General features: G+C 44.2%; 1 protein-coding gene across 16 annotated transcripts in view; it reads left to right on the forward strand.

The window, feature by feature from the left end:
* Positions 1–16,993, forward strand: part of LOC144595821 (abl interactor 2) — a 106,504-nt gene extending 89,511 nt beyond the window's left edge. For 8 of the 16 annotated variants that reach the window (XM_078403525.1, XM_078403526.1, XM_078403531.1 and 5 more), the window contains 5 exons: positions 1,510–1,737; positions 6,359–6,535; positions 7,143–7,229; positions 11,803–11,982; positions 14,475–16,993. In XM_078403525.1, coding sequence (XP_078259651.1) covers positions 1,510–1,737; positions 6,359–6,535; positions 7,143–7,229; positions 11,803–11,982; positions 14,475–14,650 — 848 coding nt within the window. In that variant the 3' untranslated portion in view covers positions 14,651–16,993. The remainder of the gene's footprint in view (positions 1–1,509; positions 1,738–6,358; positions 6,536–7,142; positions 7,230–11,802; positions 11,983–14,474) is intronic. The other 8 variants (XM_078403535.1, XM_078403536.1, XM_078403539.1 and 5 more) reach the window with 2 other exon arrangements.
* The last annotated feature ends 449 nt before the right edge of the window (positions 16,994–17,442 follow it).

Below are 17,442 nucleotides of genomic sequence, written 5' to 3' on the forward strand. Positions count from 1 at the left end.
GTTGTTGAAACCATGTGTTTCAGAAGCAGGCAAGCTTCTTGCCAATCTTTATCAAAGCAATTGTGTCACAGACATCTACCCAACAGTGCAGGATATCCCCCCCCCACCCTCCCCCATCCACAAAAGTAGCACATATCCAACTATCCACTGATTATTCTCATCTCTTTTCAATAAACAGATGGAAGGTGGTTAACAGTGGTCATAAGCAGGATTCACTTGTATGAGTGCAGCTCTATCAGAACTTTGGAACACAGTGATAATGTATACAGAATGAATGCAGCAGTTTGCAAAGGTTACTTATCACCACCTTAGAGTCATAGAGGGATTTAGAATGCAAAAAGGTCCTTTGGAGCACAAATTTGCACCATTAGGCACCTATTTGCATCAATCCTAACCGTATCCATTTAATTCTCCCATGTTCCCAACAGCAACACCTTTAGAACAATTTACATTATGTGATTGTGAGAGTAGATTACCACAGACCAACCACTATCTCATGCTTGTGAACTTGATATTACATGAAAATATGTTGTCAAGCTTCAATAAATTGACCATTATCTCTAAATTTCCATTTTGGTCCAAATTTATAAACTGGCGAAGGGATGGAATTTCCTTCCTGGCTTCACCCTGCTATCCCATGATCCTCGTCTGTTGACCATCTTGTATTTCTGAAGCCATTGAGAAATCGTGATGTCATTACCAAAAGAATATGGTAGCACATGCTGTTGGTCCTGTACTCAACTTGAAGAATTTCATTGGGGAGGGTAGAAAGCGACATTTCAAAATGGATTGTGATGGAATGCATTTAACTCTTCTATGCAAGTACCTCCATCATTGCCATCCTAATTGGAGGTAATTCAGGCACTTCTCTTTATGGTGAAATTTTTCATTTAAATAACTATTCCCTTGAATAAAAGCAGAAAATTGTTCTTTTGCTTTTCAATAATTCTGTGCTGTGCTGTCATTTCTGAACCCTGCCATCATCAGCCTCCCTCCCCCTGAACCAGGTAGATGAGGTTGTCGCTTCTGATCACAATCTCGTGACATCATCCTCCACTTGAAACTGAGTGTGGAGTTTGACTGAAGGGATCAGAATTTGTTGTGCAGACTCAGTGGCTAAATCTGGTGCTAAAGTTCACATTGGCAATATTTGCCTTCAAGCAAAGCCACCTGGGTGAAATACATGCAGTAACTTTTGAGGAAGTTTTTGCAGTATCAGAAGAGCAATTCAAGGTATGGCGAGCAATTTAATGATTGCTTGTTGATATCTGTGTACTGTTTGAAGCAGGCAACCTCCTTGTGTCAGACCGTCTGAGTTGGGTGGTATGACTTCACAGTATCTGAGTAGTGAGTATTCACTTGGCTTGTGCGTATTCCTTTCCAGAACATTGTTTTGTAATGATATAAGTATGATGCTTGCATGATTGGAACTTTAACTGCTCAATAAGCTTTCTTGTCCCAGCTAATATTCTCCTTTGTGTTAATCCTTCTTTTACACCCTCCCCTAAGGCTCGGCTGGTACCCCTCCACTACCCACTACCCCTAATTCCACTCCAACCCCTGTTCCTGTTGCTCCTGCCTCTGTTCCAGTGCCTGCTTCAACTCAAGGTCCTGTTCCCTCTGCAACCCCTGCCCATGTTCCAATACTGACCCCAGACTCCATAGCAGGAGCTCAGCCCTTTGCTGATGGCTTCATAACACCATGTCTCCCTGCTGTCTCTTCCACTCCTACTGCAGGTGAGTCTGTCTTTCTCACTCTCTCGCTCTGTCAACACAGTTGTTTCTCAGGCAGTCTTGGAATAAAATAGAAATGTAACCAATCCGAATTGGCTTGAAAAGTTAATGCAGTGCATCCATTGCAAGCAGGAATGGGAGAAATATAAACACAATTAATACATTTCATACTTGTTAAAGGACAAGGATTATGATAGTGGTCAGAAAGAATAAGTGGACATTATTGAAACTGTTCCAGTCCCAGTTTCTGAGAAGCATAATCCCTGGGGAATCCTCCAGTTCAGAACGTGTTTGTACTTTGCAGCTGATGTGGATTATGATGGGAATAAAACACAAGGGGAGCAGGCTGGACTGCCCAAACCATCCACGTTTTCAGCAGCAAGAAGCAAACTGCTGGAGAAAGTTTCCGTGTTAAGTAGCATCTGTAGAGGCAAAGAGCTGGTTGTATTTTGGTTTGACAACCTGCATCAGCCCTCCACAGATGCTGCCTGACCTGCTGAGTTCCTCCAGCAGTTTGTTATTTAGTGCAATTTCCAACATCTGCAGTCTCTTGTATCTTCCACATTTTCACTCTTATTCAAAATGTCTTGTTTTGGGCTTTGATCCCAGTTGTACAGAGCCCTTGTCAGACCAGATCCAGAATGTGGTATTCAGTTTTAGCCTCTCACGCTCTTGTAAAATCAATTTACTTTATTATTAATTCATTTAAATAATAGTAGGGTTTAAAGAACTAATGATGTCAGGTTGCATCAATTTGGTTTATTTAGTCTTTCTGCATCAGAAGGTTGAGGGTAGATCTAACTGAGAGTGAAAAATTATGCAAGAATATGATTGGATTCATAAAATTACATAGATAGACAACACAATGTCAGGCCATTCAGCCCACGCAGCCCATGTCTTCCACCATCAACATCTGAGAAGTCAGCGTATTTTCATGAAACTCATGGACCTATCGTATAAATACAAAAAAAATTAGAAGCTAGGTATCTTGTGGTGGTCACTCCTCTGGTGATAATTTCCATCGTCAACAAGGCATGTTGGAAGCATGATGTAGTATTATCATCTTAACTGGATGGGTGCAACAACAATACTCAAAGGTTGATTCCATCCAAGACAAAACAGCCAGCTTTATTTGCAATGATCCAACACCTAAACAATTAATTCCCTCCACCATCAACAAATGTCGACTGCACTGCAGTTGCTCAGCGAGACTACTCTGACAGCAATCCCAAGCCCATATCCTTGAGCACTCAGAAGGACTACAGTCGTAAACACATGGGAATATCATCACTGCACACATGTTGCACACCATCCTTGCACTTTAGTGTTCCTTCCATCACTCTAAAGAAAGGAATTAGACAGGAGGACTTCAAAACCTACCCACAGCTCAGTTGCAGTCTTGGCCAACTTCAACGTGCTCCAACATGCAAAAAGACAATAAATCTGGGCAGCAAACAGACGATGTCCTCAACACTCTCACTATGGAAGGAGGGGGTTCTTCCTCACAGCTTGAGTTCCACATCAGTCTTCGTCTTGGACCTCCCACCTCTTCCCCATTACTGTTGGAATGACACAACCTGGGATGGAAGCAAGATGTTTGGTCTGTCTGCTCTCCTTGTATACATACTTAACATCGGAGTGCTGCTATTCTATTTTCAAAAACTAGATTATTTATAATTTGTCCACTTAAAAACTGCCTGAGAAGCAACTTTTCCATTACCTTTATTTGGCTGCTTTGCAGTGTGTATGAATGAGGTGAGTCCTTCTAGCTAGTTTGTAGACCCGCTTGATTCATCTACATTGACTTACTGGATGATCTGTGCCTCATGTTGGATGTTTTATCTCTGGCAGAATTGAAAAGGGACCCAGATGATTTACATGTTGAGGGAGGCATGAAAAATCCAAATCCAGAATAACCAATATCTTTCAGCTGTATTTCATCCAGCTTCTAATCCAGTGTGTTGTAGTTTAAATACAGGGCCACTGCAGATCTGTTGATTTTTTTTTCTTCTGGGGAATGATTAGTGTTGATCAGGGGTTACAGTTGGCTTCTGACTCTTGGTATCCAATTCTTTTCCTTTCAGTTGTTAGATCTCAAGTCTCTGTTTTGAAATTTGCATCAACTGAACCTAATTAAATTCTCAAAGTAAGGTATTCCTTCTGAACTAACCTTGCAGTTTTCTTGTGTAAGAAGGAACTGCAGATGCTGGTTTAAACAAAAGATAGACACAAAAAGCTGGAGTAACTCAGTGGGACAGGCAGCATCTCTGGAGAGAAGGAATGGGTGACGTTTCAGGTCGAGACCCTTCTTCAGACTGGTTAGGGATAAGGGAAACGAGAGGTTTAGACAGTGATGTGGAGAGATAAAGAACAATGAAAGATATGCAAAAAATTAACGATGATAAAGGAAACCGGCCATTGTTAACTGTATGGTGAAAATGAAAAGCTAGTTCGAATTGGGTGGGGCAGGGATAGAGAGAGAAGGAATGCCGGGACTACCTGAAGTGAGAGAAATCAATATTCATACCACTGGGCTGTAAGCTGCCCAAGCGAAATATGAGATGCTGTTTCTCCAATTTGCATTTAGCCTCACTCTAACAATGGAGACCGAGGACAGAAAGATCTGTGTAGGAATGGGAAGGAGAATTGAAGTGTTTGGCAACCGGGCTGAGCTTAGGTGTTCTGTGAAATGATCGCCCAGTCTGCGTTTGGTCTCGCCGATGTATGAGAGTCCACATCTTGAACAACGGATACAGTAGATGAGGTTGGAAGAGGTGCAAGTGAACTTCTGCCTAACCTGAAAGGACTGTCGGGGTCCCTGGACACAGTCGAGGGAGGAGGTATAGCGACAGGTGTTGCATCTTCTGCAGTTGCAGGGGAAGGTACCTGGGGAGGGAGTGGGGAGGGATGAGTTAACCAGGGAGTCTCTGCGGAAGATGGAAAGGGGTGGAGATGGGGAAAATGTGGCTGGTGGTGGGATCCCGTTGGAGGTGGCGGAAATTTCGGAGGATTATGTGTTGTATGCGACGGCTGATGGAGGGAAGGTAAGGACTAGGGGGACTCTGTCTCTGTTGCGACCAGGGGGAGGGGGAAGCAAGAGTGGGGCTGCGGGGTACCGAGGAGACACGAGTGAGGGCCTCATCTATGATGGGAGAGGGGAACCCCCGTTCCCTAAAGAATGAGGACATCTCAGATGTTCCAGTATGGAACACCTCATTTTGGGCACAGATGCGGTGTAGATGGAGGAATTGGGAGTAGGGGATAAAGTCTTTGCAGGAAGCGGGGTGGGAAGAAATGTAGTCAAGATAGTTGTGGGAATCAGTGGGTTTGTAATAGTCGCCAGTCAATAGTCTATTACCTGTGATAGAGACTGAGATCACGAAAGGGGAGGGAGGTGTCGGAGATGGTCCAAGTAAATTTGAGTGCAGGATGAAAATTGGTGGTGAAGTTGATGAAGTCTATGAGTTCTGCATGGGTACGTTCCCCTGCAATCGCAGAAGATGCAATACCTCCTCCCTTGACTCTGTCCAGAAACCCCAACAGTCCTTTCAGGTTAGGCAGAGGTTCACTTGCACCTGCTCCAACCTCATCTACTATATCTCTTGTTCAAGATGTGGACTCTTGTACATCGGCGAGACCAAACGCAGACTGGGCGATCGTTTCGCGGAACACCTTCACTCAGCCCACGTGAACCAGCCTGATCTCCCGGTTGCTGGACATTTTAATTCTCCTTCCCATTCATACACAAATCTTTCTGTCCTCAGTCTCCTCCATTGTTAGAGTGAGGCTAAATGCAAATTGGAGGAACAGCACCTCATATTTCGCTTGGGCAACTTACAGCCCAGTGGTATGAATATTGATTTCTCTCACTTCAGGTAGCCCCAGCATTCCTTCTCTCTCTATCCCTCCCCCACCCAATTTGAACTAGCTTCTCATTTTCACCCTACAAATAGCTAACAATGGTCTGTTTCCTTTATCATACTTTTTTGCATATCTTTCATCCATTGTTCTTTATCTCTCCACATTGCCATCTTTATCTCTCGTTTTCCTTATCCCTAACCAGTCTGAAGAAGGGCCTCGACCCGAAATGTCACCCATTCCTTCTCTCCAGAGGCTGCCTGTCCTGCTGAGTTACTCCAGCTTTTTGTGTCTATTTGCAGTGTCCTTGTCTGTAAATGCAGCAATTGGTCTTCTGTTGAAAGTTCATTTGTCTCCCAGATGAGGTGTTTAATGGTAGCCTCAGCTGGCCCCTCAATATAAAATATATTTGGAGCTTTTCTCAGAAGTAGTGGAGTTTTCTGTGTCCTTGCAGAAACTTTTCTTCAATCGTAGAGAGCATTGAATTGCACATAATTGGCTGCACAGGCGATTTGTCCTATTTACTTTGTGCTGAAATTACATGTAAGATATATGACCATTGACCTGCTTGTGTGTGAATCGACTTTGTGACTTCCTACATTGCAATGGCGGATACCATTCAAGAGTATTTTGTGAGCTTTAAAGTTCTTGGAATGTTCTGAGAACCTAAAATATTCTGCATAAAAATATAAATTCTCAATTGATTTTCAAAAATTGCTTACTGCTTTAACTACCACAGTAACCTTTCCTTCCTCAACTGTTTTAGGGCATACCACCCAGTTCTATAGCATGAATCGTCCAGCGCAACGGCAGAACCCTACCACTATTGGGGGTTCTCTACCTGGCTACAGGCGCCCTCCCTCCTTGGCCTCACAGGCGAGTCTCCAGAATCAAGTCAACGGAGGTCCATACTACTGTCAGAACCAGGCGACTGAATCTGGAGGTAAAGTCTGCCTTCAGCATTACCTGTAATATCCCCATTTTGCAGGGTATTCTTGGCATTTCAATAAAACATCAGTTGTCAACCATTTCAACTCATTGTTAATGTTAGGACTGAGAACATTTTAGAGTTTAGAAAAGCGGTGTAGCTGCAATCGGAATAATTTCCATTATCTCCAAGCTGTTATGTTTCACGGTCTAACAGAATGCTTGAGCAATGGCCTTTAAAAGGCCAGACCAGCAGCTCAACTTTGCACCTGTGCTTCAGATTCCAGAGTACATATGAACACCATGGGAAATCAATTGGAACAGAAATAACACTGAAATGAGGGGGAAGTCAGATTCATGTAATCCCCCTCAATCTTAAATGTGAATTTGTTTGGAAAAAAAGCTACATGTCTACTGTTTTGATTGAAATTTATCTGCCTGCAGTTGTTCTTCTCTGCTAACCTGGCATTTCCTGCTGGCTTTGTGCCTGGTGCTTTTATACGTAGGTTCAGCCTTGTCTTGCAAGCGTCTATACTTGTTTAAATTGTAAACGTTTCTGTTGCTGCTTCTGACAACTTTGTTCCTTTTCTTTACTACTCTCCCATGTCTGCTCTTGTATGCAGCGCCCCTCGCTCCGCCGCCACCTTCTATCCTGCAGGTTACACCGCAGCTGCCACTGATGGGCTTCGTGGCCAGAGTTCAGGACAATAGTAAGTCCACTCTTTCCATTTTCTGAAAGTGGATGTTCTGCACAGCGTGGCATCAAGAGCAGCCAACCGTCACAAGAAAAATACAGCTGTTTGCCACAGTATTTGTAATTATGCACCCAGGCAAGGTACAGAGGTAAAATAGACTGCAGATGTTAGGATCTGGAACAAAGAACAGAATGTTGGAAGAACTCAGCAGGTTAAGTAGTATCTGTGGAGGCAAAGGGTGGAGGGTGGATAATGTTGTGCCTTTAGAAACATAGAACCATAGAAAATAGGTGCAGGAGTAGGCCATTCGGCCCTTCGAGCCTGCACCGCCATTCAATATGATCATGGCTGATCATCCAGCTCAGTAGCCTGTACCTGCCTTCTCTCCATACCCCCTGATCCCTTTAGCAAAAAGGGCCACATCTAACTCCCTCTTAAATATAGCCAATGAACTGGCCTCAACTACCTTCTGTGGCAGAGAATTCCACAGACTCACCACTCTCTGTGTGAAGAAATGTTTTCTCATCTCGGTCCTAAAAGACTTCCCCCTTATCCTTAAGCTGTGACCCCTGGTTCTGGACTCCCCCAACATCTAGCCTCTCCAACCCCTTAAGAATTTTATATGTTTCTATAAGATCCCCCCTCAGTCTTCTAAATTCCAGCGAGTACAAGCCCAGTCTATCTAGTCTTTCCTCATATGTAAGTCCCGCCATCCCAGGGATCAATCTGGTGAACCTTCTCTGTACTCCCTCTAAGGCAAGAACGTCTTTCCTCAGGTTAGGAGACCAAAACTGCACACAATACTCCAGGTGCGGTCTCACCAAGGCCCTGTACAACTGCAGCAGAACCTCCCTGCTCCTAAACTCAAATCCTCTTGCCATGAATGCCAACATACCATTCGCTTTCTTCACTGCCTGCTGCACCTGCATGCTTGCTTTCAATGACTGGTGCACCATGACACCCAGGTCACGTTGCATCTCCCCTTCTCCCAATCGGTCACCATTCAGGTAATACTCTGCTTTCCTGTTCTTGCCGCCAAAGTGGATAACCTCACATTTATCCACATTATATTGCATCTGCCATGCATTTGCCCACTCGCCTAATCTATCCAAGTCACTCTGCAGCCTCCTAGCATCCTCCTCACAGCTAACACTGCCACCCAGCTTCGTGTCATCCGCAAACTTAGAGATGTTGCATTCAATTCCCTTGGTCCAAATCATTAATATACACTGTAAATAACTGGGGTCCCAGCACTGAGCCTTGCGGTACCCCACTAGTCACTGCCTGCCATTCTGAAAAGGACCCGTTTATTCCTACATTCCTTTATTTAAGAAGGGCTGCACGAAAAAACCTAGGAACTATAGACCAGTGAGTTTAACATCTGTGGTCACTAAGTCACTGGAGAGGATTCTGAGGGATAAGATGTGTATGCATTTGGATAGGCAGGGGTTGATTATGGATACTCAGCATGATTTTGTATGTGGGAAATCATGTCTCACAAATTTGATTGAGTTTTTTGAAGAGTAACCAAGATGTTTGACAAGGGCAAGGTCATAGACATTGTAAGTATTTCAGAAGGTAGGCTGCTCTGTAAGGTTAGATCACATGGCATCCAGGGAGAACTAGCTGTCTGGATAAAGAATTGGCTTCATGGAAGGAAGCAAAGTGTGGAGGTGGTGGAAGGTTGCTTTTAATCTCGAACTCGAGACCTGTGACTCATGGTGTGCCTCAGGGATAGGTGCTGGGCCCATTTCTGCTTGTAGTTTATATTTATTACTAAAGTAAGTTGGAAGATGGTTATCAAAAGTTACAACTGGATCTTGATCAGCTCGGCAAGTGGGCTGAGAAATGGCTAATGGAGTTTAATACAGTTAAGTGTGAGGTGTTGCATTTTGGGAGGTCAAACCAGGGCAGGACTTTCATGGTGACTGGTCAGACCCCGGGGAGTGTCACAGAGCAGAGAAATCATGGAGTACACGGCTCCCTGAAAGTGGCAGAGAGTGTAGAGATTTATGAGGTTACCAGGAAGAGGGGGCCTGAGCTAAAGGGAGAGGTAGGCAAGCTGGAACTTTATTCCTTGGTGTGCAGGAGGGTAAAGTGTGATCTTATCAAAGAGTATAAAATTATGAGGGGATTTGATAAGCTGAATGCACCAAAGTTATTTACCCAGTGTAAAAGAATCAATAACCAGAGTACCTAGATTAAAGGCGAGGGAGGCAAGAATTGATAGGAACCTGAGGGGCAACATTTTCACTTAGAGGATGGTAGATATATGGAATGAGCTGCCTGGCGAGGTAGCTGAGGCAGGTACAATAACAGCATTTAAAAGGCACTTGGACAGGTACATGGATGGGAAGGTTTAGAAGCAAATGGCCAAATGTGGGCAAATAGGACTAGCTAAGATAGGGCATTTAACTCCTCACTTTCTCCGTTAAAGTTGTAGCCTTGAGCATTTACATGGGCTTCAGCTATGCCTGCCTTTTTGTTGGTTATGTCGAACAGTCCTTGTTTCAAGCGTACACTGGTACCATCTCCCAACTCTCCGCTACATCATTGATTTTATTAACTTTACCACTAACTTCTACCCTGCCCTCAAATTCTCCTGGACTATCTCTCCCTCTCTTCCCTTTCTTGACTGTCTCCATCACAGGGGACATACTATGATTGGCATCTACTATAAATATAACAACTCCCACCGTTATCCGGACTATGCTTTCTCCCACTGCCTCTTGCAAAGACGCTGTCCCCTCCTCTCCATTCCTCCGTCTCTGCTGCAACTGCTCCCAAGATGAGGCTTTCCATTCTAGGACATCCAAGGTTTCCTCTTTTTGTAGTAAACGTGGTTTTCCCCCCCTGCTGTCACAGATGGATTCCTCACCTTTGTTTCCTCTGTCCTTTCCCCCAGACGGAACAAAGATAGAGTTCCCTTGGTATTCACCTTTCACCCCACAAGCCTCCATATCCAACACGTCATCTTCTGACATTTCCGTCATCTCCAATGTGATCCCACCAATAATCCCGTCTGCACCCCTTTTCCGCCTTCTACAGAAACCACACTCTCCGCAACTCCAAGGTTCACTCATCCTTTCCCACTCCCCCTCCTGAACAGCAGGAGATGTAACACCTGTCCCTGTTCCTCCTCCCTCACCTCCATCCAGGGACCCCAGTAGTCCTTCCAGGTGAGACAGAGGTTCACGTGCACCTCCTCGAACCTCATCTACTGCATCCGATGTTGCCGATGTGGCCTCTTGTACCTCAGCAAGATCAAGTGCAGACTCAGTGACCATATTGCCAAACACATGCTCTCGGTCTGCCAAGGCATACAGTCTATCCCAGTTGCTAACCATTTTATCTCCCTTTCCCAGACACACACCCTCCCTAAGCTGTGTTATCCCCTCACCCTCCACCTACATTCTTTCCCCATCACAATTTGCAACTCTTCAATCCTTTTTCTCACACTTTCCGTTTTTTCATCTCTGCCCTTTGTCCAACCATTTGCCTATCATTCCCCCCTCCCTCACCTGTATTCACCTATTATCTGCCAGGTTTTGTCCTGCCCTGCAGTCTGTTTTTTGTCCTCGGCAAGACATAACCGCATTAATTACTGAGCATAGTACACTATGCCGCACACAGCTCGGAATAGGGTTATATATTAAGTACACATATGGTTGTAAATAAGAGGAACTGAAAGTGGTATGGTTACACAGATACATTAGCATAGCCAAGTGAAATAACCATCTATTGGCTTTATAGTTGCTTATTTTATTGAACTAGTTTCTGATAAAATCCATAATTGGATGGATTGAACAAAATTGAAGGGAGGAAAGGAGGAATGCTGACTGCTGGGCGAGCGAGGGAGGTGATTAATTTTATTCTCAAGTTTTTTTAATAAGCTGAAACCTAATTGCGTGAAACAAGGACTGTTCGACATAACCAACAAAAAGGCAGGCATAGCTGCGGCCCATGCGAGTGCTCAAGGCTCCATCTTTAACTTGGAGAAAGTGAGAGGAGTCAAATGCCCTAACTTAACTGAAACCTGTTGCATACAGTAGACAGTGGGTGAGGATTGTTATTTCCTATCCTTTGAACAGGATGATTGATGGTGTTTACATAGCTCCTTTGCATTATGTTCTGCGTCTGCAGTGGTTTTACAACGACTTTGACAAAATGTTTTGGACAAGTATTGGATTATTTTTAAGAAGCCTTTTAGTACTCTTTCTGAATGCATTGTCTATGAATATGAACTCCTATGGCTCAGTTTTGAAGTAATTAATTTCTACAGATTGAATAAATTGCACTGTTGAATTTATACCTTTCCTCCCATGCCCTCCAAAACAACTTCCTGGGGCTTATTTACAGATCAGCAGAGTTCTGCTCAGTGCCGTAGATCAATCTTATTTGCAATAAATAGTTGGAACAGATTATCTTATTGCTGTCTATTTGAGCTTGCTGTGCACAAATTGGTTGGCATGGTTCCTTAATATTATAACTCAGAAGTACTTATTTAGCTGTGAAGTGACGTGAGGTTGTGGAAGGACCAAATAACTAACTGTTAGCTCTATCTCTAAACTTAATATCAACATTGTAGTTTCAGATGGCTCCACCGCTCCCCCACCTCCGCCAGCAGATGATGTAGTATTCGATGAGTCGCCTCCACCACCCCCACCACCAGAGGATTATGAGGAAGAAGAGACGGCTGTTGTCGAGTACAGTGACCCATATGCAGAGGAAGATCCGCCCTGGGCACCCAAGAACTATTTAGAGAAAGGTAAATGGAGTTTTGTATTCTTATGCCAGGTGTCTTTTTCATGTATTGAAATACATTAAATGTTTAAAATTTGTCATCATCACTGCTAACAACATTTAAACTTTGTGTCTGCTCTTAACATGCTGGAAATTCAGTTGGACTTTACATATGATGATAACTTAACAACTCCTGCTAGAAAATGACTACATGCTTCTGTGCAGCTGCAAAGCCTCAAGGTGAATATGAATTCACTCACATGGAACAGAGCGTGCTGCTGGCCATTCGACTGTTCTGTGGAGATGAGTCATGAGCTGAGAACTTGCTCCTCAACTTCTCAGAGTACCTTTCCTTGGCAGCTCTGATTCATCTTCTCAGTTTGTACTTGGCCTCTCTGCAGAGGTCTGCATTCCCGCTCCTGTAGGCCTCATCTTTAGACTGGCAGAGCTGTCTGAGTTCTGCTGTAAACCAAGGCTTGTCGTCGTTGAACCTGATGGTCCTAGTGGGAATGCAACTGTCCTTGCAAAGGCTGACGTATGTTCATCGAGGCTTGTGCTTGCTTCCCTGAACACATTCTAATCATTGCAGTCAAAGCAGGACTGTAGGTTTTCAGTCCTCGCTTGTCCACTTTTTCATTGTTCTGACCACAGGCCCAGCAGATTTTAGTTTCTGCCTGTAGGTGAACAAAACAATGATCAGAGAGTCCCAGAGCCGCACGAGGAACAGAGCGATTTCCGTTCTTAATTCTAGTATAACAATGATCGAGTATTCTCTCCCCTCTGGTGGGGCAGGAAATGTGAAATCTGTATTTTGGAAGCTCTCCGCTGAGGTTAGCCTTGTTAAAATCCCCCAAAACAATGACCGTGGACTCTACTCTCATTACCTGGTCAGCGAGTTGCGTTTGCGCTTCATGTAAGCAGGCTTGGTGGAGGGGGGGTGTAAACTCCAGCGAGAATAAAAGAGGTAAATTCCCTCGGAGAATAAAAGGGTTTGCAATTTATAAAAAAGATTCCAGATTAGAAGAACAGAAGTTAGACAGTGCAGTGATGTCGCTGCACCAGCCTTGCTTAGAAGAGAAGCATGTTCCACCGCCTCTTGATTTCCCCGCTGCCTCTACTTCGAGGTCCGCTCTGTGTAGTTGAAAGCCAGCCAGTTGCGGTGTGTTGTCCGGGGTCAACTCACACAGCCAGGTCTCGGTGAAGCATAGCGCAGCGGCTCGAGAGAAGTCCCTGTTTGTTTGGCACAAGAGTCTCAGTTTGTCCACTTTGTTGTTGAGAGAGCGTAGATTTGCGAGGAATATACTCGGGAGCGGTGTGAGTAATCCTCGTCGTCGGAGTCGGGCGTAATCCTCGTCGCCGGAGTCGGGCGTAACCCTCGTCGTCGGAGTCGGGCGTAATCCTCGTCGCCGGAGTCGGGCGTAACCCTCGTCGTCGGAGTCGGGCGTATTCCTCGACGTCGGAGTCGGGCGTAACCCTCGTCGTCGGAGTCGGGCATAATCCTCGTCGCCGGAGTTCGGCGAGTGCTCCTGAGCACTTCCCCCGGGCCCTCCTCCGTCTCAAGACCTTGAATACAGCCACATCCCCGCCGACAAGTATGTCAAAATAAACCAGCGAGTGAGAGAAATCCAGAACAATGTTTGGAGGGACCAAATATCTGATGTTAACGGGTACCTCTCTCATGAAAGTGATCTTTGTGGGATTTTCACAGACAGCACAAATTAACAAACACAAACAAAACAGCAAGGAGCAGTACACCTTCACATCACACTTGCTGTTGTATGCATACAGCCTAAAGGCCTTTTTTGTTTTATTTATTTGGTATTTTTGTTTATTTTTAATTTCAACAAGTTTACAATAAATTTATTTTTACCTTTTTGTTCTTTACACCCATTTCAATAATAAAATCTTCCTGTTTATCAGAGAAATTAAAAATGGTTAAAAGAGCCTTTGAGAGCATGTGTTGCAGAAATTAAAGCAAATAATTCTCTCGGTTCAAAGTTAAGCAAAGGTCAGTAATTAGCAGAATTAATGCAAGCAATGTTGTGTCACGTTCCATTACAGTGAATGCATGTGTGCGATTCCAAGCCCTTTCACACTGATTCTGTCTTTGTTCCTATGGGTTGAATGCCGTTACCAAATAAACACCGATAGTGCACATCTCTCCCAAATGTTTCTCTGATAAACTTTTCTATGATCCCAAACTACTGGTCCCACATCAAAGTTTACAGTCAACAAACAGAGAAGTTGTTCTTGTTTTGAATCATTGCTGAATCCAGGTTCTTGGTCCAGAAGACCAGACCACAATGCCAGCTGATTTGATTCTCCTACTGACAACAACTAACTCAACAGTGGGATTGGCACCTGACATCCTAGTGTCAAGTGAAGCCTTGTTGTCATTGTCTCATAGCTGATTACGTAGAATATTCAGAAGGAAACTGGTTTCCAAAAAAATAATTTCACGGGGTGTGGGTCAGCGTGCCTGGGACATTGTTGATATTTCTTCTTCTTTGTTCACAGTGGTTGCTATCTACGACTATTCAAAAGACAAAGAGGATGAATTGTCTTTCCAAGAGGGTGCCATCATTTATGTGCTGAAGAAAAATGATGATGGCTGGTACGAAGGAGTGATGAATGGAGTGACTGGTCTCTTCCCTGGCAATTACGTGGAATCCATCATGCACTATGCAGAGTGAGGTGCTAAAGGCTACCTCCTGCAGCTGCCACCTTCTTGCTGGTGTACCCTCGCACTCTGTGACTTCCTATAATGCTCGGACATGCACAAGCTGAAAATGAAGGATTCAAGTATACGACATACACAATATATACATTATTGAACCAGGATGGAGCAGTGGCAATGTCTCTTGAGAAGTGCTTATTCCTATATAAGCTCTGGTGACTTCTGCACAAATATGTACACTTCATTTCATGCTCTCACGTGTTATTCCGCACTCGTACTCCTAGACACACACTTTTGTGTGCTCTCTCCCCCGATCATGCGCTCTTTCCCACTCTCCCTTGCTTTTGTGCTCTCTCTTCCCTTCTTCGGCACTTTCTCCCATTCTTGCTCTTTCTGCTTTCACATGTGCTCTCTCTCCTCCACTCTTGCATGACTCTCTCCACCCTCGCTCCCTCATCCCCTTGCACTCTTGCCCCCTCTTTCTTGCCCCCTCTTTCTCGCCCCCTCGTGTGCTCTCTCTTCCCTTCTTAGGCACTTTCTCCCATTCTTGCTCTTTCTTTCTGCTTTCACATGTGCTCTCACTCCTCCACTCTCGCATGACTCTCTCCACCCTTGCTCCCTCATCCCCTTGCACTCTCTCGCCCCCTCCTTCAGTCGCTCTTTCTCGCCCCCTCGCACTCGCTCTCTCCCACACTCACTCTCTGTCCCCTCACGCTCGCTCCCTCTCGTGCTCGCTCCCACCCCCTCGTGCTCGTTCTCTGTCCATTCAGACTTTCACAATAACACCCATTCAATCTTGCAACACAGTCATGACTGGTGTTAAGGGTTGACCGATACCACCATTACTACAGGGCAAGTACCTTGCCAGATAATGGCCCGAACAAGCTGAATCTGTGGTACTGCAGGATTATCAATTTAGCTATTTTCTTTCCGATTTTGTAAGGACACTCTCAAAATAACAATTCAGCAAGGCTCAATAAGGGCACAAATTGGAAGCAGTTATATCTATGATAGTACTAATTTATGCAGCAGCCTTACATAATATGCTGCTCATGTCTTGGTCCTTGGTTCACCTGGCAGTGTGGGAATGCCATTTCATTAAATCCCGTAACTAAGAAGCAGATGCAAGGACAATTCTGAATTATGCCAGTGCAAATTGGAACGATTAAGGTTGTGCCTGGTGAAAGCCTCTTGGGTGGGATAATCGGAGTATAGTCTAGCCACTGCATAACAGTCACATACAGTTAGTTAAGACTGGTAGATCTCTAGAAAGCACTCAGATATTATTAATGGGAACAGAGCTATTGCTGTCTAACTCAATGGTACATAACTGAATGTTGTCCAACAAGAGTTTCATGATAAAATACAGTACTAATGGATGTTAAGCAGTATAGAAATTTCAGGAGTATGACGAATGGCAAGCATATTACACAGTATTATAGTATTTAAGTTTAATCATTTCTCCAATTGGTCAAATATGTTTAAGAATGTTGGAAGCAGCAGGTTCAAAATATTTTGGTTGTTTTCTCACCTCTTCCCATAATTTGTTGAACAATATTCTGATCCTAATTGATCACAGAATAAATACATTTGATGAAGACTTATCAACGAATGCTTGAGATTTTAAGTTGTTCTGATATGATTTTTAGACATTATAAACCTGGACCAGGGGAATGGCGGATGGAAGTGTGAAGAGAGTTGAGAAAGATGATAAGTTTATACCCAGGCTACTTAGATGTGGAGTTCATTCTGTGTTAATTCAATATATGTTTTGGCGATTGAATTGAGGGTTGATCCATATTCTTCTCACATCAAGACTGCTGAAGTGGAAAACCTCCCATTGAACTCCCTGATATTGAACCTTTCCCTTGATGAAATACTTGGATTTTATAGTGAACAAAAAATAGGTACCTAATGAGCGATAGAGCAGAAATTGGATTGGGAAATAGTAAAGAAAATGCAGCATTCAGTCTGTGTGCTGCATTTTCTCATCTCCATAGACAGGTTTTTCATCAGCTATATTCAACTTAGTTGCTACTGTTGAACAGTATTGAGTAAACTGGTGGAAAGTGTGCACTTGTCTGACGATCTGGACGCGTGCATGACAAGTGAAACCAAAGACTTCTGAACCTCGTGGAAAGTATTGTCACAAGATGACAAAGATTGTTGGAAATAGAAAATAAGTATAGAAACATAGAAACATAGAAAATAGGTGCAGGAGTAGGCCATTCGGCCCTTCGAGCCTGCACCGCCATTCAATATGATCATGGCTGATCATTCAGCTCAGTAGCCTGTACCTGCCTTCTCTCCATACCCCCTGATCCCTTTAGCAAAAAGGGCCACATCTAACTCCCTCTTAAATATAGCCAATGAACTGGCCTCAACTACCTTCTGTGGCAGAGAATTCCACAGACTCACCACTCTCTGTGTGAAGAAATGTTTTCTCATCTCGGTCCTAAAAGACTTCCCCCTTATCCTTAAGCTGTGACCCCTGGTTCTGGACTCCCCCAACATCGGGAACAATCTTCCCGCATCTAGCCTCTCCAACCCCTTAAGAATTTTATATGTTTCTATAAGATCCCCCCTCAGTCTTCTAAATTCCAGCGAGTACAAGCCCAGTCTATCCAGTCTTTCCTCATATGTAAGTCCCGCCATCCCAGGGATCAATCTGGTGAACCTTCTCTGTACTCCCTCTAAGGCAAGAACGTCTTTCCTCAGGTTAGGAGACCAAAACTGCACACAATACTCCAGGTGCGGTCTCACCAAGGCCCTGTACAACTGCAGCAGAACCTCCCTGCTCCTAAACTC

Source organism: Rhinoraja longicauda, chromosome 8 (assembly GCF_053455715.1).
Source record: "Rhinoraja longicauda isolate Sanriku21f chromosome 8, sRhiLon1.1, whole genome shotgun sequence".
Lineage (NCBI taxonomy): Eukaryota > Metazoa > Chordata > Chondrichthyes > Rajiformes > Arhynchobatidae > Rhinoraja > Rhinoraja longicauda.